Source organism: Haliotis cracherodii, unplaced genomic scaffold, assembly GCF_022045235.1.
Source record: "Haliotis cracherodii isolate W230 unplaced genomic scaffold, xgHalCrac1.p SCAF_5, whole genome shotgun sequence".
NCBI classification, from domain to species: Eukaryota; Metazoa; Mollusca; class Gastropoda; order Lepetellida; family Haliotidae; genus Haliotis; species Haliotis cracherodii.
In genome coordinates this window covers 28,340,883-28,367,301 of record NW_027266308.1, presented here as the reverse complement: position 1 = coordinate 28,367,301, position 26,419 = coordinate 28,340,883, and the positions used below count along the sequence as shown (strand labels likewise).

Below are 26,419 nucleotides of genomic sequence, written 5' to 3'. Positions count from 1 at the left end.
TTCAGTAACTATACAAGTCACTGGGGTACAATGACATTCAGTAACTATACAAGTCACTGGGGTACAATGACATTAAGTACCTATACAAGTCACTGGGGTACAATGACATTCAGTAACTATACAAGTCACCAGGGTACAACGACATTAAGTAACTATACAAGTCACCAGGGTACAATGACATTAAGTAACTATACAAGTCACTGGGGTATAATGACATTAAGTGGCTATACAAGTCTACTGGGCACAATGACATAAGTAACCAATACAGTTTGTTTGTTGTTTACTCATACCATATTCAGCAATATTCAAGCTACATGACCACAGCCTGTAAATAACTGAGTCTGGACCAGACAATCCAGTGATTAACATTGTGAGCAATGATCCATAACGTGGAGTCTGACCTGGTGATCCATTAAATCACCTCTAACGACAGGGACAGGTTGCTGGGTACCAACTCTCACCCCGGAATATCCACAGGGAACTATACAACGGAAGGAAGTATGCGTATTGTCACTTACCCGAAGTAAGTGTGTTCGAAGAGATTCTTGTCCTGTAGAAACTGAGTATTGTCTTGCCAGATCCACTGAAATATTACCAGGAAGTAAAGAATAGTCATGTTGTTATTACAGTCTATGATTCCGAGAATAGACTTCATACGCCAATGGTACTCTAAACATTAGCAGTGTTCCCGTTTACCGGTATTTACCAGTTTTTTACCGGTAAAATTAGGCTTGGACCGGTAATTCATGTGACTGCCAGTCCCTGTGGACCAGCAAATAAAGTACTTATAAATCTTTGTTGTTGAACAAAACAACGGTGATATTCATATAAGTTCATTTTTCAAACCAAGTCAGCTTTTCTGTTACCATCAAGGTTTCCCCTTGTCTATATCTAGGTTCAATATCCATTTGTAGCGACTTCGTCTCGAAATATTAAAAAAACAAAGAGAAAATTGTTACTGTAGTTTGTGTGAATGACGTAGAGATCTAACGAAGTTACTTCAGAGATGACATCTTTGCACTGAACATGAAGTTGAAAGAATTAAAACCAAATAATTTTGATACGTTTTTATATTTGTTGAAAGTTGGGACTGGCAATAATTATGGGGGACTGGGGTTTTTTTTAGAGTTGCCAGTCCACAAGGACTGGCAGTTTCAAAAGCCAGCGGGAACACTGATTAGTTACATCTTTTCACAATTACCAAAGGTTTTGTTTAAACTGTCATTTAACTTTCAAATTTTTAATGAACTGAGAGATCTCAGACTTCAGCGCAAGGTAACATAATGTGGAATATTTTCTCAAAATCAGAGCATGTTAAAACTACAAGGCTGTATTCTTAATAGCTGGGATCGTGTGTAGTCCTCTGACTGCAAACATCAGTCGTGAGTTGACCCATCATAACAGCGGTAGAAACTAACATATTTAGTCCACTAGTCCTTAAAATGACAACATATAGCAAAAGCTTTTAAAACGTCAAATTTCTACCAGTCCCTATGACAGTGTAAGTAAGTGTCGCTTGGCAAGGACAATAGGACTAGTTCCAATTTCTATCACTGTGAGTGAGTGAGTGAGTGAGTGAGTGAGTGAGTGAGTGAGTGAGTGAGTGAGTGAGTGAAGGCTTAACGCCACTTTTAGCAATATTCCAGCAATATCACGGTGGGAACACCAGAATTGGCTTTACCCATTTTACCCATGTCGGGAATCGAACCCGCGTCTTGGGCGTGACGAGCGAACGCTTTAACCACTAGGCTACCCGACCGCCCCTGTAGCATGAGAAGAGATCTAGATACTCACATCACCGAGGTCCTTCGACAATTCAAAGTTGAATTTCTTTCTCTCCTCTGCGCTGTCTAAGATTTCCTCAGGCTTCTTGCCCTTGGGACATCTCTCATAGAACAGCATGTAGGCACTGTTTGTCTGGGGACAAATATAGGGGCAAATACAGAAATAGCCCATTCTTAATCCAGAGACTTGTGTCATTAACATTATTAAACATATTTTTCAGAAAAGTACTCATCCTCCCAGGTTTTCACTGAGATCAGACTAGCAGTGAGTGAGTGAGTATGGTTTTACGCCGCTTTTAGCAATATTCCAGCAATATCACGGCAGGGGACACCAGAAATGGGCTTCACACATTGTACACATGTCGGGAATCGAACCCGGGTCTTCCGCGTGACGAGCGAACGCCTTAACCACTAGGCTACCCGACCGCCCCATCAGACTAGCAGCCTAGTGGTAGTGTCACCTCCTACAATCATGGATACAAACTGGAACTGTTACTTGACATTAAAAACAAAACATTCATTATCGGTGATTACAAAGAAACATAGAAAACTTAAGTCTTGTTTTACCTTTTCAAATGAGAAGTCCATGAACTTGTCAGTGACTGAATCATACGTCTTACTCTGTAAAGACAAATCAGGAAGACTTTTTCATAAACTAATCAACTTTTGAAAGGGATATACATCGAGGTGAGGTGAAATGGGTTTAACCTCAAGTCCAAAATTATTTCCCTCATAAAGCGAGGTGTGTGTGGCTGCTTGTACTAGTCTGGACTTTCATACAGCTAGCCCACCGAGATACAATATCATAGTTTAACATGGAACCCGACCCAGACACATTATACCCTGACTCCAGGGGTCGATTTAACTGCTTGCCCATTGGCCCGCAGCCAGTTAAAAATACACAAAGTAGTTGGCCCACCTGGCTAGTCAAAAGTTCACCTCTTCTCTGTGTATGTTTAATTTTTATAGTTGGACACTTCTCGTGAATCATGTAATTTCGAATCACATATTTAGCGGGGATGAATGGTTAACTCAAAGATCATCTTGGTAGAATGACACAACTGGTGGCCATTTTGCAATGTTGTGTACAACAACAACATCTTTATTTGCTCATTAAATTGCCACGAAATGAGGCAAATGGAAGCCAGCATATAATCTCAGAGTGCAGGAAATGGCAGTTTACTGGTGATGAGTTCTAAAATGTTCAGAGCCCTGTGGCGATCTCATTCATGGCCTCCAATAGTTAGTTTTGGGCCAGTTAGTTTGGAGAAGGCCAGTAACCTCTGAAAGGAGAAGCCCTGCTCGCTACATACAAATTTGTTGTTCAGTCTATACAAGTGACCCTGAGCTGACCTGTCCTTGTTTTATCTACTTAATGCAGAGCGCCAGGCAGGGTAACAAGTACCAGCTTTTACCGTCTTTCGGTATGACATGACCCACTGGCTTTCTGCTCTCCAGGCTGACATTCGACCCACCACACCACTGACGCTTTTGATATACATTGAACAGTGCTCTCCAGATATATTTAATGCAGTTAGGTAAGTGAGAGAATAGTATTTGCTCAAAGCCACATCAACAATGTTGCATCTATCTGTGGCTAGTACACAGGTGAAGCCAGATAAGATGATACAGACTTCGAATAATTTATTTATTCTCTATACCATTGATTGTTGATTACACTGCATGACTCCTCACCAACATCAGTGTTTAACACACACGCCTGCCTGACAGCCCGAAACATTCTATTTTGCTTTCGGACTGTCAGTTTTGAATAGTTGCATGCCGGATGGTAAGTTGACAATCCACTGGTATATTGTATAGTGTTATCCAAATTTAACATTAGTTGCATCTGACCACTTTCTAAATGGCATTGTGTGTTCATAGCTTTCGGCCATGGGAGCTGAGAGAATTTACACTTGTCAGAGGGGTACACAAAGTATGTGATCTAGACTACTGTTGTCAGACTTTCATTTTGTGGAAGCCCCGGTGGCTGAGTGGGTTAGATCGCTGACTTTGTGGGCTGGCTATTAGGTGCCTCACTCTGGCAGTGTGGGTTTGAATCCCCCACTGAACTCAACCCAAAAGAGTATGAGAATCTGTACTTTACCAAGAAAGTGTTATCCCAAATAAAACATTTGTTACATTTGACCACTTTGTCAATGGCATTGTGTGTTCACACCAGTATATTGTTATTTCCTGAGAACTAACATTACACATTACTATTCTCATGTATTCCCTCATTATTTTTGTTCGGAAGTCTTGAAGATTCTGGATTAGCAACATTTTATCTGGCCTGGTAACTTCTCTAAGTTGCCAGTCCTGTTGTCAGACCGAAATTCATGAGAATTTTATACCCTGCCAACACTGAAATAATGTAAGGCCCACAGTGTCACCTACCGTCATTTCTCCTCCAAAACACTCTCCAGCTATCTGACTTGGGTCAAATGGTTTCACCTCTGCATCATTGAACAGATACCTTTCAAAACAAAAAGGAGGGATTATAATGTGAACATGACTAATCTTAACACCAGAAAATAGTTACACATAACAGCCTTTGAATCTAAACAATACACATCAAAATTCCATGTACGATCATCATTGATGAAATGCCCTTGTGAAGATCAGGGTAGAATTGGTCTTAAGCAACCCATGCGGACTTGGTTGATGCATGTCACTGTAACCCAATTGCAAAGATTGATGCTCATGATGTCTATTATGTCCAAACTCAATTATTTTAGTCTTTTAGTTTAAATACTGACGATCGCTGTGTTAACCAACAAACAAACAGACATGTACATGGATTGTCTGGGTGGACTGACCATTTGTCCTGGCCTGTTTCTGTCTTGTTGAGCCGGTCTCGGATGAAGCTGTAGTAATGTCCGCCGTCTGCTGTTCCCGTGTGCACTGTCACACCAATCAGCTCGTACTCGGAGCTCTCGTCCTCATCACTGGTGTCCACACCCATCAGCGTCAGCTCATCCTCCTCATCAACTACATCAACAGACCTCAGTAGTACATTCAACAAGAAAGCATCAGAGTCGGATTATTTAATGTTAACCATCTGAGACCAATGTTCAAAATGAAATAAATTGCCAGGCTGCCATCAGGACAGACAGACTTTAGAAGCTGCAGACCCTGACTAAACACTTCAGGCTCTCATTAAAACAAACGGCAGCCTACTGTGACAAATAAATGACATGCTAATTTACTGCAGGCCATAAGGACCCATACAAATTTGAAAATACAGGACACAAAATCAGGGGCCTGAAGATAGCAGCGGGTTTGTTATTCGTTATTCGTTTTTCGAATAACAAGCCATCACTGGGTTCGTTATTCAAAGGTTGTATGTTAAACAACTACAGTAATGTGGTCAAATACACTGACACTCATTTAATATGTGACAGCAGATTCGTTTTACATCATCATCCAAAAGCTGTTTAGTTACTCAGTACTTTTGGATAACGAAAAACAAACTAGCACCGTCATTCGTTTTTCGAATAACGAAAAACAAGCCAGCACCGAGTTCGTTATTCAAAAGCTGTATACTAAACAACTGCAGTAATGTGGTCAAATACACGGAAACTCATTTAATATGTGACAGCAGGTTCGTCTTACATCATCATCCAAAAGCTGTTTAGTTATTCAGTACTTTTGAATAACGAAAAACTTTTACTATATCATCATCATAAGTACTAGTGGACTAAAACTGTTAGTTTCTACCACTGTTTGGTATACCAGAGGTTGTAAGGCCAGGCTATCTCACCTTTGAGTTTGTCAGGGCCGAGGAGGTTCACCTCCATGTAGGGCTTGATGTCGAGCCGGAGCGGGAAGGAGAAGTGCGTGTTGACTTTCTCCTTCATCATCGTCACCATGTTGAACGTGTACCGCATTGTGTTGAAACACAGGATCTTTGGCAACTTCCGGAAACATGCTCTGGAACACAACAAACAACACATCAACATTGACGACATCATACTCATTCACTCGTTGGACATCGTTTTAAATCATTGTCACTGGTCCTGAGTTGACATCCCATCTTTCCAAATTTACTACCCGGGTACCCACCCCGCTACTACCTGACCGGGTACCCGCTACAGGTCTCAAGAGTTGGGGACAAAATATCTGATTGGGAATAGTTTGACCCTTGCCCTGGTAAAATGTATTTAGATACACGTATAAAACGATCTGGTCATGCATACACGGAAGTTGACTGAAGTTTTATCTTTATTCAAACCTATAAAGGTCAGAAGGAATGGTGCTTAGGAAGAAAGAAACGCAAACATTAGTGACTTGTAGTGTAACCATGGAGTTCTAGATATTTTTTTTGTCATTAAACAATATCTCATGTGACTAACCACGGGTCCGGTTAGTACTGTGGGTACCCGGGCCCTACTCAGTACCCACCCGACCCGAGTACCCGAGTTACCTGTCCCAGCCCTACAACATACAACTCTCAAGTCAAACACCCTGGACCCAAAGCAAGGCCGAATGCTGCTGTTAACACTATTTCAGTGATATGGTGGTAAGCCATAGTGAGAAATGAAATTTCAAGCTGGTTATTGATGTTAGCAAAGCCTACATGCACTTGGGTACAAACTCACACAAGGGACATCACCAAGGACAGTGAATGGTGGCACCCAGACAGGTGTTCCCATTCATACAAAGGAAAACTAAACAAGAATCACGAATAATCATAATAATGTCCACATCTAGCTTCACGAGTGGTCCTGAAAATGGTTTCATATGACAGAACAGATGGATTTGCATGGACATTATGTTCGTACCTCTTCTCCGCCCTGACTTTCTTCTGACACTTGGAGCAGGTGTACATGTTGTCTCCCTCCAGCATGTCCTTCACCGTCACCTCATCCAGCGACTCCTGCAACACAACGCGTCAGTCACACTTCCACCAACACACAAACTACATACACTGACTTCATGTTCGTTAAAGGCAGTTGTCTTACCTCAAGTGATCTTGATAAAATACCTTGATCCTATCTGGGAGTGGTATAAATTTCTGAGCAGGAGAATAAATCCCTTATACCATGCAAAGAAGCAAAAATCTGCACGTTGTCAGGGAAAGTCACAAGTTAACCTAAGCTCAAATGAACAGCTGTTTTCTATCAATTTTCAATTTGTTTTAATTCTTTTACAATCGCAGACTTAAACATATCGGCAAGATAAATTCGTTGTAGAAGTACCACTCGGGGTATATGTGATTTTATGGGCCCCTCGTTAGGTTTTATACCTCTCACCTCCTGCTCATGGTATAAAACCTTATGTAGGACACAATAAACCACATATAACCCTAGTAATACTGCTACAACGTAGCACCTGTTATTATAAACTACTTATTTCACTTTCTCATTTTACTGCTTTGTTTGGAAGATTTCAACAATGTTCTATAGATAGCGTTACAAGGCATTAAATCATTCAAAGGAATCACTGCCTTCTTTCTGAAAGGTCTTATTTTCTGATAGGGAATACATCACTACATTACCCAACTACAAGGACTTGCAAAACAGTCTATATACTCTCTCAGGCATATCAGGTCTAAACTCAATAACATGTAATCCTTGATAACTTTACAACATAAACATCTGCATAGAAAAATACCTGAATTTTTCAATCTTAATATGAATCTGTATCACTGTATCATTTTGTTTGTTTGTTGTTTAACGCCACACTCAGCAATATTCCAGCTATATGACGGCGGTCTGTAAATAATCAAGTCTGGACCAGACAATCCAGTGATTGACATCATGAGCATTGATCCACGCAATTTGAAAACAATGACATGCATCAACCAAGCCAGTGAGCCTGACCACCCTATCCCGTTAGTCGCCTCTTAAGACAAGCACAGTCGCCTTTAACAGCAAGCATGGGTTGCTGAAGTCTTGGGGTACTCACATACAAGTCCTTCATGTCCGTCACCTGACACCTCACAGTGTAGAACTCCTCAAATGTCCGACTCACATGAGGACAATCCTGCAAGGCAAGCACAATAGCATGTGTTGGGTTATCAGTAGAACCAGTTTATTTGTAATGTTAGCAGTTAGTTACTGAATTGGGTTTTAATATTCTTATATATCATCAAAAACTGGCTTCCATATGGGTGAGATAAATCGATATCTCCTAGAAATTGCATCACAATGCAGACCATGGCAACATCAGTTACCATGACAACACAATCCAATCATCAGTAATCTCTTTCCTACTGAAGTTGGTTAGCAGTACTTTCTACACACAAGAACACTGCCGATTACTGAATACAAACTGAAAAAGTTGGAAGAATGATTTGGGATGATAAAACCAAATCTCTCTCTTGAGTCTTTCAATATCAAACAAGTATTTGTCACAAAGTGACGAAATGTCCCCCGCCTGTATATACACCATAGTACCAAATATGAAGACAATCCAGCGATTAGTTCTTGAGATATTGCGGCAACACCGTTTTCCAACTCCAAAAGCAGATTTGCCTGCTGTGACCTTGAAAATGGGGTCAAGGTCACCAAAACCGACTGGGGTCTGCGGAGTCTGTATATACACCCTAGTACCAAATATGAAGAAAATCCAGAGATTAGTTCTTGAGATATCGCGGCAACACTGTTTTCCAACTCCAAAAGCAGATTTGCCTGCTGTGACCTTGAAAATGGGGTCAAGGTCACCAAAACCGACTGGTGTCTGCGGAGTCTGTATATACACCATAGTTCCAAATATGAAGACAGTCCAGAGATTAGTTCTTGAGATATTGCGGCAACACCGTTTTCCAACTCCAAAAGCAGATATGCCTGCTGTGACCTTGAAAATGGGGTCAAGGTCACCAAAACCGAATGGTGTCTGCGGAGTCTGTATATACACCATAGTTCCAAATATGAAGACAATCCAGTGTTTAGTTCTTGAGATATCGCGGCAACAAACAGGTGGGACGTACGGACGTACGACGGACGGTCGTGAATACTATATCCCCCGCTTCGCACTTTCGAGCGGCGGGGGACAATAAATCAACACTCATGGATATATATTTCAAACATAAAAGGAGATTTAAACATTTATCAACTCATGTTGATATATACAGAGCTCCAGATAAGCTGCGTATCTGCGTAAAATACGCATCAGAAATGCAGAAATACGCTGTAAAATATAATCCAAGCGTATCAAATACGCAACGAACATTACAGATACGCTACAAAAATAAAACTTGTGCGTATCATCAAAATATTGTGAAGTAACCCTACGTATTCGATTAGAAAATGAGCAACTTATTTTGAAATTATAAGTTGGCATTCCGTCAACCTTGCCAAACTCCACGATGACAGTCAGATCATGATCATTTGCCATCACACTTTCTTGTGGAAGTATCGTGGTATTTTTGAGTCCTATAAAGCTCTCAAACCCACACGACACCAGTTTGCAGGGACTAGATGAATAGTGTTTTTAAATATTTAACTTAAATACCCACATGTGTAAAAACTAGTGGGTAACAGAAATTTGAATACGCAGATAGAATTACTGATACCCAATGATTTTAAAATGCATGGGTAAAATACCCACAACACCAAAAGCTTATCTGGAGCTCTGTATATATATCAGAAAACACTTGGGTGAGATTCTCTGTGTCTACAAATTGAAAAAGTTGAAAGAATGATGTTAGATGATAAATAAAATCTCACCCTCGTGTCTTTTGATATCAAATATATCAACACTCGTATATAAAAGTGGCAAAAATGCTCGGCAAGCCTCAGAATTGTTCCACTTTTATCAACTCGTGTTGATATATTTGATATCAGAAGACACTCGGGATGATATTCTCTGTATCATGGGGTGTTAGCATGATGTAGAAGGAAAGAATGAAGTGATGCTGGTCTTCTATTTTTGCCACATTGGTAAAAAACCTAAGCACAGATTTGGTCCGACAAACCTAGAAACATCATCAGGGCCAATCGGAGATTTGAACCCACAACCGTAACTTCCTGGCACCCTAAAGGGGCACAACTCTGCACAGTGAAGATGACTGGGCAACCTGTGTCCCCAGGGAGGTTAACAGACAGGAAAGACATGAAACAGTCTAAAGAAGAAAAGTAATACTCACCAGAGAGACCACATTGTTTGTGATGATTCCACCAAACAGACTTTTAACAAGAGCTTTCTGAAATAGGAAATGCAGTCTGTCAATCTCCATCAAGCACATGTTTTGCCATTAATATGATCATAATGTCAAGATATTATGTATAATCAAAAAATGCCAAATTATACAAAACAAGCTTACAATTCATTCACAAATAGACAAAACAAACGATTATCTCACCATTTCTGGCCCCATCTCCTCCAACTTTGTGATGAGATCAGTAAAGAACTCTGTCATATCCTTCTGTTCACCAGTGTTCAATGGCTGCTTGTCCATGGTATAAGCCTTGCAGAAACTCTTGGGGTTGTACGCCTTTCTCTCACTCTCCTAAACAATGGACCAACAATCAGGAGGGTTACATCAACATCACCAAACTGAGTCAGTAGTTGACCCTGATTACAGAGGCATCATGTCACATTCGAGCCTCATCTTCACTGCCTGAAGAGCCTGGATCCATTAAACCAGAGGTCTAAAGTGTAAGCAAGGATTCACACATCGAAGTTTGGTAATTCTAACACACTTAATGATATTTCATTAAAGCAGATAATGTGACCAAACCAATTCCTGGATCAGATATCAAATCCTACAAGAATCTGGTACCGGGTATAAATAACCTATAACACTCTAAGTGACTTTCATGATCGAAGAACCAGGGCAATCTCACAAAGCGGTTCCTCTAATAAATGAAACCCATGAAGATCTGGGATAGAATAGGTCCAGCAACACATGCTTGCAGTAAAAGTCGACTATCCTTGTCATAAGAGGGGACTAACAGGATCGGGTGGTCAGGCTTGGTGACTTGGTTGATGCATGTCATCATATCCCAATTGCGTAGAGCGATGCGCGTGATGTCAATCACTGGATTGTCTGGTCCAGTCTCCATCATTTACAGCTGGAATATTGCTGAGTGCGGCGTTAACAACCATCAACATTAACATCGAATAATTGGCATTGAAATTAATAAGGTGGCAAGAGACTAGGTGTTACATGTGGTTTGGCACCCATCCTACTTCACTTCTTAAGAAGACTAGGATGTGATCAGTAAATACAGGCAAGATTCCATAACCAACATACCTGCAAATATGCAAACATTTTCTGTAGTTCCACAAGTGTTCCTTCATGCCTTGTATAGTCTGTCCTCTGCTGAAAGACACAAAACATACACATTCATACATTGTCACACTATCAGACAGACAAACCAGTGGCTGATAGCATGACAATGCCACTGGGTCACGGTGACACACAATCAGCCAGGTCATACATTACAGGGACCCAATCCTCATCTTAGTTGGCTATTGTGATAAGCATGGCCTACAGAGCCCTGATGTTAGAAAAAGTCAACACCAATGATGACATGGTTAAAATACCAATCGGTTTTGGTTGAAAATGTAAAACTGGAAGCAAGGGAAAAGCCTGTACACTGAAGGCTTTTCCTGAGCATGGTTTTACGTTTTCAACCGAAACCGAGAAGTGTTTTAGGTAACTTGTGAACCGTCTAAATGCAAGAAATACCAGAAAGAATATGAAAACAGTGGGACACCTTATTGTGAAACAATACAGCAGTTTGCTGTATAAAACAAATTCAATGACAGTGGACAAGAGAGACCATGTGCAGCATGTAGACAACTGAAGTCATGACATGGACAACTGAACACCCTTTCATCACCTGCCATGGTGGCTCAATGGGAAAACAGTGGGTAACAATACTTAACATGATATATGATGACTTTTAACTAGTCAAAAATCAATATTAACAAGAGTTTGTCACTATATCCCCCGCCCCTTTTGCAGAATTTATGACATAATTAAATCTAAACAAACCCCAACCTTTTTTAACCGAGGTGGAACTTGTCATGGAAATTGTGAAAAAAAGATAGGTTTGGAACCTAAGTCGATCTTGTTGCCATGGAAATGTAAAAAATAAAAAATTCTAAAATTTCTCAATAGCAAAAGGCACCAGTTCAGCATGTACCTGACAGACCTGCAAAGTTTGATGAAAAAATATTGGACGGTTTATGAGTTATTCTCCGGAAACGAAACGTGACGGACGGACGGAGCCCGTTTCTATAAAAAGCTGTTTATACAATTCAACTGTAAAACCTCCAAGTAGGTTTCCCTTGAAAGTAGTACATCTCACAAGGTTACTAAGCGATAGCAAGATATCTACAATAGTAGATTTACAGAAGTCTTTGAACACCACCTACCTTTGCCTGTAGCACTGACTGGCGAGCCTGTGGTATCATGTACAGATGCTGCATGCATGTAGCCATGTAGCAGGTGGCCCCGAGGTTCGTCAGGCCCACGTAGCCGCACTTGGACCGTCCATCTTCATGGGGCCAGTAGTCCCAAGGGTAGGGCGTGTGGGAGTCCTTTGTATGTTGTGCCAGCATCTTGGAATGGAGGGCGGTGTAGTTGTCCACGCTGCCCTTCACCATCTCCACCAGCAGGTCGTACGCGGCGGACCGGGAGGCTTGACTCTTACAGCGAGGCAGGTAGCGCTTGGTGGGCGAGGGCAGTGCGAACAGGCTGTCAAATATCTCATCCAGGAGAGACTGAAACCACACAGTTTGTAGAATAGCAGGGATGCAACTTAACTGAAACATTTCCTAACCCAAATAGTCATAAGGAAAAAGGGGCGGAGGGGTAGCCTAATGGTTAAAGCGGTCGCTCATCACGCAGAAGACTCGGGTTCAATTCCCAACATGGTTTCGCCCGCCGTGATATTGCTCGAATATTGCTAAAAGGGGCGTAAGACCATACTCACTCACTCACAAAGAACAAAGAAACCCCCTAAAACCCTTAAAATTCGGCAAGACTTTGTCATGTCTTTCGCATTAGACTGACTTGAGTTCGTGGGCCTTTGAAGAGTGACAATTATCTACATATCTTTCAATTTTTCATGATCTCCTTTGCGGATCTGTGCCCCATTCACAAAGTGATCTTGGACGTAAGATAATTATAACCGCCATGCCTTAACATTGACCTTCAACAGTTGTAGCGCTAAGATTGCTTTAGTGTACAGGGCCCTGTTAAATTACCAAGGCATAGTTTGTTGTGAAGAGAAACATCAAAAACTATACTCTTGCTCTCATAAGGGTGATAGAGGCTGATGCAACTAAGGTTTTGTTTGTTTGCTATTTAACGTCGCACTCAGCAATATTTCAGCTGTAAGGAGGGCAGTCTGTATATAATGGACCAGACAGTCTAGTGATTGACATCATGAGCATTGATCCACGCAATTGGGATATGATGCAACTAAGGAGTTATACTCTCTCCCATGAAAAGTGAAAACAAATCTCCTGCAACTTGCACCAATTGAAACTTTTATATAGACATACATTTGTATGATACAACAAATCTTTAATAAATTTTTCCAATTTTGATTACTTTTGGTTGGGAGATTAGACATCTGATTAATGTGAGCACCTACCTTGCCGTCCGATGATGTTTTGAATGGTGGGTTGTGCTTGAGCACCGCAGTGAGTAGATTGAGCAGGCCTATCAAGCCATCGTCTTCTTCATATCCAACCCGAGTCTCCAAGTATGGCCGCTCCATGATAAGCTGGTAGGCCTCTTTTGCCAAGGAGTTCAGATCAACACAGTTTTCCTGAAAGACATAGTTTTTAATTAAAAATGTCACCTGGGACCTATAACAAACTGAGATATACAGAATATTTACTAATTTGAATGAATATGAATAACGTGAAGATGCTTTCTATGACCTCTCTCCTACACCGAGTTCCTTGCAATCCATCAAGTAAACATTCCTACTGACTAACTAGACATGAGAAATTTGACCTTACTTTATCTATGCAAACAATTACAAATTATCATCCATTTCATCTTTTTAAAATTGGACACATTAACAATTATTTAAAAACTTCATGAAGATAATTTTCTAATCCTGTACAATACCTGGACAGCCATTCCAGTGTAAGAGTGTTTGTGCTCAAGCATGTTTTGTTTGTTTGTTTGTTGTTTAACGCCGCACTCAGCAATATTACAGCTATACGACGTCAGTCGGTAAATAAGCAAGTCTGGGCCAGACATTCAAGTGATTGATATAATGAGTATCGATCCACCCAATTGGGATTAGATGACATGCATCACCTACCCGATCCTGTTAGTTGCCTCTTACAAAAAGCAGTCGCCTTTTACAGCAAGCATGGGTTTGCTGAAGACCTATTCTCCCCGGATTTTATCGGGTCCTCAAGCATGTTATAAGTGGTCAAGTTTGATTAGGACAGTGGTGAACTGCTATCACTGTCCCCGAGTGTGTTCCTACGCAACACAAGACATCAATGACTTACTGAACTTGCTTCCTCTTTGGAAATGCTGTCAACAAATCTGCACACCAGCCAAAAGTAGTCCCGGCACCCTGGACCAAATGGTTCCTTTTCCTTACTGTCAAACTGTCACACAAAAACATCCAACATTAACTTCAGTTTCATGCTTTTGTTTTTGTTTTGTTTGTTGTTAAACACAGCACTGTGCAATATTCCAGCTATATGACGGTGGTCTGTAAATAATCAAATCTGGACCAGACAATCTAGTGATTTATATAAGCATCGATCCACGCAATTGGGATATCATGACATGCATCAACCAAGTCAACAAGCCTGACCACCTGATCCCGTTAGTCGCTTTCATGCAAGCATAGCATGGATTGCTGAAGACCTATTCTACCCCAGAGCTTCATGGGTACAGTTCTATGCAGTAGAAACTAATTCAGTTACTAACTCACGGCATCTGAAGGAACAACTTCGACAACATGTCATCTGGCTACCATAGCTATTGAGCATTATGGGTACAGCTAAAAGGTTGTGAGCCAGTGTTTGCTCATGAACAAGCCACTGCAGTTGTCTTAAATGATACTGACTTTAATGAGAGGGAAGAGATCCATCCCTCATCATTTACACGACAATCAAATTCACAAACAATTAGCGGCCTGTGACTTAATCCACTGGTCAGGAAAAAATTCTGTTTGGTCAAGTTAGCTCAACTAATAATTACAAAATCTACTACAACGAGCCAATTGCTAAGAGGAAAAGTTTGGGCGAATAGAATCAAATGTTTTTTGCACAGGCTGCATTTGACTACACCACATCTACCCCCAAAACAGAAAATATACTGGTATATATACCAACATAACATCTGAAATGTCATTGCAAGCAACTGAGGGAGCATACCTCAGTGTTCTTCTGTGGCTTAAACTCGAGGGCCACCTGTAGGAAGCTGAGGAGGCTGGAGAGGATGGGGAGCAGGAAGCTGTAGCCCGGCTTGTTGTCCACCGTCTTCCCCAGTCGCAGGCGGTACAGCCCCATACAGGCCTCCTTACGTACGTACGGCTGCAACACCAGCAAGTCATATATATGTTTGTATATTGTTTAACGCCACACTCAGCAATATTCCAGCTATATGATGGCGGTCTGTAAATAATTGAGTCTGGACCAGACAATCCAGTGATTAACATCATGAGCATTGATCAACCAAATTGGGATCTATGACGTGCATTAACCAAGTCAGCGAGTCTGACCACCCAATCCCGTTAGTCGCCTCTTTTCCACAGGCATAGTCGCCTTTTACGGCAAGCATGGGTTATTGAAGACCTATTCTTCATGGGTCGGATAAACCAGTAGCTGGTCTCAGTAGCAATATCCCCTGCCATGGCATGCCATCAACCCAGACACCACACAATGTAAGTCACCTATGATGACAAGCATACTTTACTTGGGATCAAGCCCAAAGGGTTTCCAAAAAGGAAACATAGTTCTTCAATTGCAGAAAATCACAAATAGTAGGACACATTAATTAAGTGGCTGGAAAAAATAATATAAAACATATTTCAATCCTCTTTTAAGGCATAAAAAATATAAGAATTGGTTCTCAGGCAATGGTTTTTGAAAATATAGCGGGGCGGGGAGTCTTCAGTTTCTTTCAAACAAGAATGTAACCAATTAAACAGTTGTGTATAATCAATGTAGGAAAGGGCCTCCCTACATAAATGTATTCCTTGATGAGCAAAATACTGGAATACAGTATTTGACTACTGTTGGACTTGGAATACTTAAGGATTTTTTGTTTTGTTTTTTAAAATGGAAATAAAAACAACTGTGGCAAACTTTATGATGATGCGGGCGATGCCTGAGAACCAAGACTATTATTTATTTTTTAGCCTAATATCCTGAAATGAGTGAGTAAACATGTACGCCTCAGTCAGCAATATTCCAAGTATATGATGGTGGCTTGTAAACAGACAGACAAACAAGGGGTGGATAGTATGAACAACAATCCAAGCACTAAAATGACATCAATCAGCAAAAGGACACAATGTACCAGATCCCCAATAGTCAGACAAGCATAGGGGTAGGGGACTTTCTCTAAGCCCCAATCCCCATACAGTACAGAATAAGACACAGTCAAGAGTTAGATCCTACCTCTGGTGCTTCCAGCGTGAGACGTTTCAGCCAAGCATTGAAGTTGGTGGCGGTACACAGTAGTCCAGGAACCTCATCACAGGAGTAGGCCAGTGAGATGAGAAAGGAGAGTGCACAGTGGACCACTGGGCATAGAGGAATGAATATACAGTTAGACAACTGGTAGAGTATTCAAGTTACCACACTGGCTGAATATAAAGTTATACCACAGGCTAAATAAACAAGCTGTCCCACTTGTGGAATATACAATATTTACCACTGGTGGTGTATACAAGTTACCACACTGGATGAATATAAAGTTATACCACAGGCTAAATAAACAAGCTGTCCCACTTGTGGAATATACAATATTTACCACTGGTAGTGTATACAAGTTACCACACTGGATGAATATAAAGTTATACCACAGGCTAAATAAACAAGCTGTCCCACTTGTGGAATATACAATATTTACCACTGGTAGAGTATACAAGTTACCACACTGGATGAATATAAAGTTATACCACAGGCTAAATAAACAAGCTGTCCCACTTGTGGATTATACAATATTTACCACTGGTAGTGTATACAAGTTACCACACTGGTTGAATATAAAGTTATACCACTGGGTAGGTATACACGCTACCGAACTGGTTGAGTATACAAGTTATATCACTTTTGGAAAATACATTTTATACCATTGGGAGAGTATACAAGTCACACCACTGGCTGAATATACCAGCTTCTCCATGCAGTAACAGAGAGAAGAGCACATCAATACGACCTGGAGCAGTTCTTATCTATTAGGTGGAGTGTATTTGTTAAGTTAACTGCTGCTTTTAAGAAGTGTGTGTGTTGAGTTTTCATGCAGTTCTTAATCGTATTTGTGGTGGCAATCATAGACTTTTTGCCCTTATAGCACGGGTATGGAACAGAAAATATGTAGAGAATTACGGAAAATAACTAACAGCCAGCAGACACTGTCAGCAAGGAGTGTTTAGAAAACTGGCAGCTCAGACCAGCTGGACAAGCAAAGTAGGAATGAATGCAGTTACTGATGTGAACTCATACATGGAATGACAGCAGCATATGCCCACAGCATGCACACTCACCTTCAGCACGACCCCAGGATCCGATGTACAGCTGATTTGTATCCCTGTCAATCAAGATGAAATGAACATCAGACAGACAGATCTTGTAATACAATTTTAGGCAGTTGCCAAGGACGATAACATTTTGTTTGTTTTTCACTGCTGCACTCAGCAATATTCCAGCTATATGATGATGATCTGTAAATAATTGAGTCTGGACCAGACAATCCAGTGACTGACATCATGAGAATCTAGCAACGAATTGGGATACGATGACATGCATCAACTATGTCAGCAAATCTAACCACCCAATTTCGTTAGTCTATTCTTAAGTCAAGTATGAGTTGCTGAAGACCAATTCTTCACGGAGTAGGAAGATAAGAAGAATTCAAGAATGCTGAAGATACATGTATTCTGTGGCTATTTCAAGCATGTTCTAAGAGATACATCTACATCTTATGGTCACAATTAGCTTGCAACTTTATGAGAACTTACTCTGGCAATGCAGCATCATACAGGATCTGCATGAGAATCTTCAACACTGTCTCTGTGTTCAGCATGTTGATGGTAGACTGAAGGGGAAAACCATGTCATACATAACCATAATCTTTGAACAGGTAAATATACTATGACGTATACTTCAGCACCATCAATTGCTCTTGTTATTATGCCAAATAATGCTTGTTACATCAAACAGGCAATTGTTCTTTGTACAAGAGTAAAAGTTATTTTCATCTGCTGCTTCTCAGGAACAACAAGATCCAGGTAATTTTCGTAAATCTGCCGACCTGTGTTCATTTTGCTATTAAAATCATTGAATTGTTTGATAGGCATTACTAAGAGGTTGACAGATGACGAAGTAGACACAATTGATGGATAACAACTTCTTTAATACAGTGAAACCGATGTTGAGGTATAGATCCTTATAACATTGTCAAGCTTGAAGAACATTGGCTCAAGAACAACATTAAAGTTTTCAAAGACAGTGCGTTAAAATCAAGCAATTGTGGCCCCCTGACTTTTGCCTAATTACTTTGCATACCTGGTTGAGTCTTGGAATGAAGATCTTCTCATGTGCTGACTTGGACTTCTTGACCTTCTTGCGAGGACTCTCATACGTCTCGGACTGTTCTTCTGATCCAGTCTCGAGGTCTGCACGGTTCACGGCAAACTGACTCACCAGTCGAAGCAAGTAGGCCAGGCATTCCTGATTCCACTAGAGAACAAGACAGTTGGGTTAATGTGGTTCATGTTGTCATATGCAGTCACCTTAATTACACCTCGGAGATAAATGGTTCAGCAGGCTCTAAATTATAATGATGACATCACACTACTGTTGTTGCAGGTGATTCTAAGCCAAGAATTCACTGGCCATTCTGAATGTGCCTTTGAACAAGTAAAACTGATGCAACTTATACCACTCAAAAGAAGTTAAGGAACACCCGATTCTTTCATATTACTATTGATTAACTCTTGTAATATGAAAGAATCAGATTAAGCTTTTTTTAAGTAGAATATATATATCAACCATAACAAGGTTTAAGTCAGAGACTGTTAATTCTCACTCTGAAGAAACCCACAAGCACGGATATGGTGCTGACAAACCTAGAAACATAATCGGGGCAACCCAGGATTTGATCTGAGGATTCTGGGGATGCAACTCTGTGGCACCTTATCCAATTGGGCAGGTTATACAATTGCCAATCAGGATTGTCATGAAATAAGTATGTTCTTTAAAGTAATATATCTATCTAATGAGGTTTTTCCTTAACTGATCACAAATAAAGAGTTGATGGTAATATTGCCTCGTACCTGACTCCAGTTGTCTCCCTCCTTCGACTGAAGACTTCCCGAGATGAAGATGTTGAACAAGTGACTCAAACCTCCCTTGGCAATAAACTGAAACAGAAGGAAACAAGCTCAAAACAAACTCTAGATCCTGTTCTATTGATGACTTTCAGGTGAATGCGTGATAATTCCCAGATTGTTTGATACTAAGTTTGGTCAATACCAAAAGAGTGTGAGTCTGAGTGTCTGAAGTGTCATCTTCAGGGCTTACTTTAGAAGGGTTCGATAAAGGGGGCATTTTGAAACCACCTACCCGTCTTCATTCCAAGAGTAGTTTTGAACCTAGGCAACACAAACACAACATGTGGACACAGAAGAACAAGACCTAGATATAGATCCTGAGTCACTGGGGATCAGTTCTTAATTGATTTACCTGTGAGCTCCAGAGGTTCTCCGCTGTATCATGACTGCTTGATTCTGGGTCACCACTTGATAAATATGCATCTCCTCCCCCTGACCGCATCTACAACCACAAATTGTGTGCAGTACAATTCACATATACACTATGTCAACAATCAAGTGTGAAATCTGCTCTACTGGAAGCATTCATAAAAGTTCTAACAACTTCAAGTGAAGCACAAAAAGATTTGAAGTCAATGCTAATATCTTTTCAGTCATTGAACCTAAACGAGTGCCATGATTTTTGTTAGATATTGCCCCTGACTAAGGACTATTTGTAGCAAAGTTACTAGACAAGCAACAACAACATTAACAGAACAAACATAAGGGTTCTAAGGTCAAAGGCACAACTTGTGAATCTGAATACTGAATACTGACTATGTTATCAAATGGCCTGAGCCTAAAGAGATATTGATCAAAGTTCCAGTGGTCAGCCTAAAAAAATACACAAAAATAGGAGAAATCTCATAAGTGAGATATATCTGGCTTTCAGCAATTCGACAGCAATACTGACACTCAGTATGGATTCTGCAACTTACAAAACTTGTAAAACTAAACTGAAGCCTTGCAAACGATGAACCTGAATATCTATGAGATAACAACGAGGCATTACCAGTGACTTGCGCCGGAGCTTCTGGCTGTGAGACAGGACCTCCACTATCTGGAGTGAGTAGTACAGCTTGTGGGGGCTGGAGGGTGGTAGCAGGTCGTTCCACGCCACGGTCACCTGTTCATCCCCGCTCTCACCAGACTGAACACACATCAATAGTCCATCAATATTTACAAACTTAAGCTTGGAAATCAGCATGGAAAGGAATATTCTCCTCATGAATAGTAACCAAACTTATATCATATTTCTCTAATACAGATCTTTTCATAGCTCCACTTTCAAAAATAAAAACACTTCTTAAAAAACACAGCAAGTGGGCCACACTTAAAAAACATAACTTTTCTGTATAATAGTTGGAAGTGTGCTACACAGCTGTGACAATATTTTCTTGTTTTTCAGAAAAGGGCAGAATTTGCTATCATGTGGAGACATTTTGAGATGATACTTTTGCTGTTTCATTTCCCCTATCACCATAAGAACCTGCACCAACGCTGGTCTGGTGACAGGCATGTACCCTCACCCGCTCCATGATGAGACTCTTGAAGCCGTTGAGATGATTGGGACTGGTGGGGAGGATCATCAGCAGCTCCCACACGTTCCGAGACAGGCGGCGCGACTCCGCCAGGAGACCCGCCCGCTCAAGGGGATCCTGCAACACAACACACTAATCAAAGGAAAAATACAAGTAAACTTTTAAGGGGAAGTTTATGAGTTACCTGTTTACACATACTATTGAAAGGTGTACTTACAAGATGAATGATCCCTCTGGTCTTGTGATTTGTACAAATGTTTAGCCGATGAAATACATCATGTTGGAATGGAGAGGATGCATCATTTCGAGTTACAAAGACTTATTTTCATTGAAATATACATAACTGAAATCATATCTATGCAATGGCCTGCCAGGGGACTCTTTATAGACTTCAAAGTGAGAATAAAATCAGCTATGACATCATATCTGTACAGGCCACATGAGTGTGTATGGGTGTGTGTAATACATGAGGGAGTGAGTGAGTTGGGTTTAACGCCGCTTTTAACAGTAATCCAGTTACATCACGCCGTGTCAGCTTAATGTGGGAGGAAAGCCCGAAGTGATGCAGGTCTCAGATGTTTACCACTTCGGTGAAACCCACGAACACAGGTAGGGTGCTGACAAACCTAGAAACATAATCGGGCGAACCATGATTCGAACCCACGATCATAGGTTTCTGGCGTGCCCAAGGGACGCAACTCTGCACAGCGAATCGCGGCGCCTTAGGCGACTGGGTCACCCGTGCCCCCCCACATATTATTGGAAGGTGTACTTTACAAGATGAATGATCCCTCTGGTCTAGTGATTTGTACAAATGTTTAGCCGATGAAATACATCATGCTGGAATGACACATGGAAAGGATGCATCATTTCGAGTTACAAAGACTTATTTTCAATGAAATATACATAATCGAAATCATATCTATACAATGGCCTGCCAGAGGACTCTTTATAGACTTCAAAGTGAGAATAAAGTCAGGTATGACATCATATCTGTACAGGCCACATGAGTGTGTATGGGTGTGTGTAATACATGAAGGAGTGAGTGAGTTGGGTTTAACGCCGCTTTTAACAGTATTCCAGTTATATCACGCCGTGTCAGCTTAATGTAGGAGGAAAGCCCGAAGTGATGCAGGTCTTAGACGTTTACCACTTCGGTGAAACCCACGAACACGGGTAGGGTGCTGACAAACCTAGAAACATAATCGGGGCGAACCGGGATTCGAACCCACAATCATAGGTTACTGGCGTGCCCAAGGGACGCAACTCAGCACAGCTTCAGACAACTTGGCCACCCGTGCCCCCAATACATGGAGGACAATAAGATAGCTACAGGAGCAATGATATGAAATATGAATCTAGCATGGACAACTGACCATATTGGACAACTCCACATCAAGGTCGCCTAGTCTCTGTAGAAGCATGAAGAGGTTGTCAAAGTGAGGCTCCTGCAGCAGAAGCATCATGGGAAGTCTGTCCCGGAGTGGTGACGGGAGGCTGGAGGACGGCAGGGATCCGTCCATCTTCCGTGGCTGCCGACTCGCACCCACCGAGACAAACACCAGCTGTAAATGATACAACAGGAATTAGATATGTTATGGCAAATAGACAGAATATAGAAACAAAATATACACTGTTAGAGGGTAAAGTTATCCATACTAGCTGAGCAGTTGGTCCTTTTAATAACACTTAAAATCCCCATATGTGTCTGAGTTGCAGGTAATTTTAAGACTACTTACTACTTATTTTCAGTTTTATCATAATTAGATTTTCAAGTAACTGTTTGCATCATTTCAACTGAATCAAGACGCAATATGTCTCATATTGTTTTTGCGATTTTCAACATTAATAATGTCAGAATGCGAGCAGGTAACTTTGAAGATAGGTAGGTAAAATTTATGGGTCACCTGCCCAACTGGGCTTTAAATTTATTTCAAACACTGGCCGCACCTGCATATTCTTGAACTGCATCTCCCCGAGCGTCTTCTCATCCATGTCGACAGTCAGCTCCTGCCCCTGTGTGATCATCCTGATTGGTCCATCTCCCAGCATAGCGCCAAGGATCGGCGAGAGCACCCCATGAGCCCCCTCGGCCTGCTGGCGCTGGAGCTGCTGCTGTTTCTGTAGCGCTTCCCACCATCGTGCCACCTCGGCTCGGAGCTCGGCAACAAGGTCAGTGGTCATCATCTCCAGCTGGTTCTATGCACAGATACACACACAGATGTGTTACTGTGTCAGATCTACATGGTCTCTACAACCCCCTGCTAGTTTCTTAAATTTCAAACCTCTTCAGAAGGCCATATATGGAAATACCAATCACAATATCAAAAGAATGTTTGTTTGTTGTTTAACACCGCACTCAGCAATATTTCAGCTATATAACGGTAGTCTGTAAATAATCACATCTGGACCAGATAATCCACTGATTCACAACAGGAGCATCTATTTACGTAATTGGGATATGATGACATGCGTCAACCATGTCAGCGAGCCTGACCACCCAATCCCTCTGGTAGTCCATTATGACAAGCATGTGTTGCTGAAGACCTATTCTAACCCATGTCTTTACAGGTATGGATAAGATCACATCTCCTTACCTTCTCCGTCATGCCGGCCGGCTGCAGCAGCACACATATGGAGGTGCAGTGCTTCTCCATCCGGTGCTGTTGGTGGCTGGTAATGCCCTTGCCATCGATCTGCCAGTTGCGCAAGTGGTAGGCATAGCGACGACGGAAGGCTTCAAGGTGGTTTTTCAGAAGAGTCAGGCCCTGCTGGATGATCTGGAAACTCCCACATGTGTCCTGCAAGAGTGAGACAAGAGTGAGACAAGAGTGAGAAAAAAGTGATACGAGAGTGATACAAGAGAGACAAGTGTGAGATGAGTGACACAAGAGAGACAAGCGTGAGATGAATAAGACAAGAGAGACAAAAGTGCGATGAGTGACACAAGAGAAACAAGAGTGAGATGAGTGACAGAAGAGAAACAAGAGTGGGATGACTAATAGGACGAGAGACAAGAGTGGGACAGGAGTATGACAAGAGTGATGTTAGTGAGACAAGATTGAGACAAGAGTGGGACAGGAGTGGGACAAGAATGGGACAGGAGTGAGACAAGAGTGGGACAGGAGTGAGACAAGAGTGATGTGAGTGAGACAAGATTGAGACAAGAGTGGGACAGGAGTGGGACAAGAGTGGGACAGGAGTGAGACAAGAGTGGGACAGGAGTGAGACAAGAGTGGGACAGGAGTGAGACAAGAGTGGGACAGGAGTGAGACAAGAGTGATGTGAGTGAGACAAGAGTGAGACAAGAGTGGGACAGGAGTGAGACAAGAGTGGGACAGGAGTGGGACAAGAGTGGGACAGGAGTGGGACAAGAGTGGGACAGGAGTGGGACAAGAGTGAGACAAGATTGAGACAAGAGTGGGACAGGAGTGAGACAAGAGTGAGACAAGAGTGATGTGAGTGATGTGAGTGAGACAAGATTGAGACAAGAGTGGGACAGGAGTGAGACAAGAGTGAGACAAGATTGAGACAAGAGTGGGACAGGAGTGAGACAAGAGTGGGACAGGAGTGGGACAAGAGTGGGACAGGAGTGAGACAAGAGTGGGACAGGAGTGAGACAAGAGTGATGTGAGTGAGACAAGATTGAGACAAGAGTGGGACAGGAGTGGGACAAGAGTGGGACAGGAGTGGGACAGGAGTGAGACAAGAGTGGGACAGGAGTGAGACAAGAGTGATGTGAGTGATGTGAGTGAGACAAGATTGAGACAAGAGTGGGACAGGAGTGAGACAAGAGTGGGACAGGAGTGAGACAAGAGTGATGTGAGTGAGACAAGATTGAGACAAGAGTGGGACAGGAGTGAGACAAGAGTGGGACAGGAGTGATGTGAGTGAGACAAGTGAGACAAGAGTGGGACAGGAGTATGACAAGAGTGAGGTGAGTGAGACAAGATTGAGACAAGAGTGATGTGAGTGAGACAAGTGAGACAAGAGTGAGACAAGAGTGAGGTGAGTGAGACAAGAGTGAGACAAGAGTGATGTGAGTGAGACAAGTGAGACAAGAGTGGGACAGGAGTATGACAAGAGTGAGATGAGTGAGACAAGATTGAGACAAGAGTGATGTGAGTGAGACAAGTGAGACAAGAGTGGGACAGGAGTATGACAAGAGTGAGGTGAGTGAGACAAGATTGAGACAAGAGTGATGTGAGTGAGACAAGAGTGGGACAGGAGTATGACAAGAGTGATGTGAGTGAGACAAGATTGAGACAAGAGTGGGACAGGAGTGGGACAAGAGTGGGACAGGAGTGAGATAAGAGTGGGACAGGAGTGAGACAAGAGTGATGTGAGTGAGACAAGATTGAGACAAGAGTGGGACAGGAGTGGGACAAGAGTGGGACAGGAGTGGGACAAGAGTGGGACAGGAGTGGGACAAGAGTGAGACAAGATTGAGACAAGAGTGGGACAGGAGTGAGACAAGAGTGAGACAAGAGTGATGTGAGTGATGTGAGTGAGACAAGATTGAGACAAGAGTGGGACAGGAGTGAGACAAGAGTGAGACAAGATTGAGACAAGAGTGGGACAGGAGTGAGACAAGAGTGGGACAGGAGTGGGACAAGAGTGGGACAGGAGTGAGACAAGAGTGGGACAGGAGTGAGACAAGAGTGATGTGAGTGAGACAAGATTGAGACAAGGGTGGGACAGGAGTGAGACAAGAGTGGGACAGGAGTGAGACAAGAGTGGGACAGGAGTGAGACAAGAGTGGGACAGGAGTGAGACAAGAGTGATGTGAGTGATGTGAGTGAGACAAGATTGAGACAAGAGTGGGACAGGAGTGAGACAAGAGTGGGACAGGAGTGAGACAAGAGTGATGTGAGTGAGACATGTGAGAAAAGAGTGGGACAGGAGTATGACAAGGGTGAGGTGAGTGAGACAAGATTGAGACAAGAGTGATGTGAGTGAGACAAGTGAGACAAGAGTGAGACAAGAGTGAGGTGAGTGAGACAAGATTGAGACAAGAGTGATGTGAGTGAGACAAGTGAGACAAGAGTGGGACAGGAGTATGACAAGAGTGATATGAGTGAGACAAGATTGAGACAAGAGTAATGTGAGTGAGACAAGTGAGACAAGAGTGGGACAGGAGTGAGACAAGAGTGAGGTGAGTGAGACAAGATTGAGACAAGAGTGATGTGAGTGAGACAAGAGTGGGACAGGAGTATGACAAGAGTGATGTGAGTGAGACAAGATTGAGACAAGAGTGGGACAGGAGTGGGACAAGAGTGAGACAAGAGTGGGACAGGAGTGAGACAAGAGTGATGTGAGTGAGACAAGATTGAGACAAGAGTGGGACAGGAGTGTGACAAGAGTGGGACAGGAGTGAGACAAGAGTGGGACAGGAGTGAGACAAGAGTGATGTGAGTGAGACAAGATTGAGACAAGAGTGGGACAGGAGTGTGACAAGAGTGGGACAGGAGTGAGACAAGAGTGGGACAGGAGTGAGACAAGAGTGATGTGAGTGATGTGAGTGAGACAAGATTGAGACAAGAGTGGGACAGGAGTGAGACAAGAGTGGGACAGGAGTGAGACAAGAGTGGGACAGGAGTGAGACAAGAGT

At 42.1% G+C, this 26,419-nt stretch overlaps 1 protein-coding gene across 1 annotated transcript in view; it reads right to left on the bottom strand.

The window, feature by feature from the left end:
- Nucleotides 1-26,419, bottom strand: part of LOC139443275 (ubiquitin carboxyl-terminal hydrolase 34-like) — a 90,509-nt gene that overhangs the window by 36,558 nt on the left and 27,532 nt on the right. Inside the window, exons 25-50 of the mRNA XM_071224249.1 lie at nt 23,406-23,609; nt 22,759-23,007; nt 22,185-22,373; nt 20,797-20,925; nt 20,280-20,417; nt 19,641-19,730; nt 19,232-19,318; nt 18,462-18,635; nt 17,915-17,991; nt 17,441-17,484; nt 16,350-16,474; nt 15,102-15,260; nt 14,223-14,324; nt 13,343-13,519; nt 12,117-12,464; nt 10,987-11,055; nt 10,093-10,239; nt 9,877-9,933; nt 7,695-7,772; nt 6,569-6,663; nt 5,548-5,717; nt 4,604-4,775; nt 4,182-4,260; nt 2,352-2,405; nt 1,795-1,917; nt 519-583 (exon numbers count right to left, since the gene is read on the bottom strand). Coding sequence (XP_071080350.1) covers nt 519-583; nt 1,795-1,917; nt 2,352-2,405; nt 4,182-4,260; nt 4,604-4,775; nt 5,548-5,717; nt 6,569-6,663; nt 7,695-7,772; nt 9,877-9,933; nt 10,093-10,239; nt 10,987-11,055; nt 12,117-12,464; nt 13,343-13,519; nt 14,223-14,324; nt 15,102-15,260; nt 16,350-16,474; nt 17,441-17,484; nt 17,915-17,991; nt 18,462-18,635; nt 19,232-19,318; nt 19,641-19,730; nt 20,280-20,417; nt 20,797-20,925; nt 22,185-22,373; nt 22,759-23,007; nt 23,406-23,609 — 3,401 coding nt within the window. The remainder of the gene's footprint in view (nt 1-518; nt 584-1,794; nt 1,918-2,351; nt 2,406-4,181; nt 4,261-4,603; nt 4,776-5,547; nt 5,718-6,568; nt 6,664-7,694; nt 7,773-9,876; nt 9,934-10,092; nt 10,240-10,986; nt 11,056-12,116; nt 12,465-13,342; nt 13,520-14,222; nt 14,325-15,101; nt 15,261-16,349; nt 16,475-17,440; nt 17,485-17,914; nt 17,992-18,461; nt 18,636-19,231; nt 19,319-19,640; nt 19,731-20,279; nt 20,418-20,796; nt 20,926-22,184; nt 22,374-22,758; nt 23,008-23,405; nt 23,610-26,419) is intronic.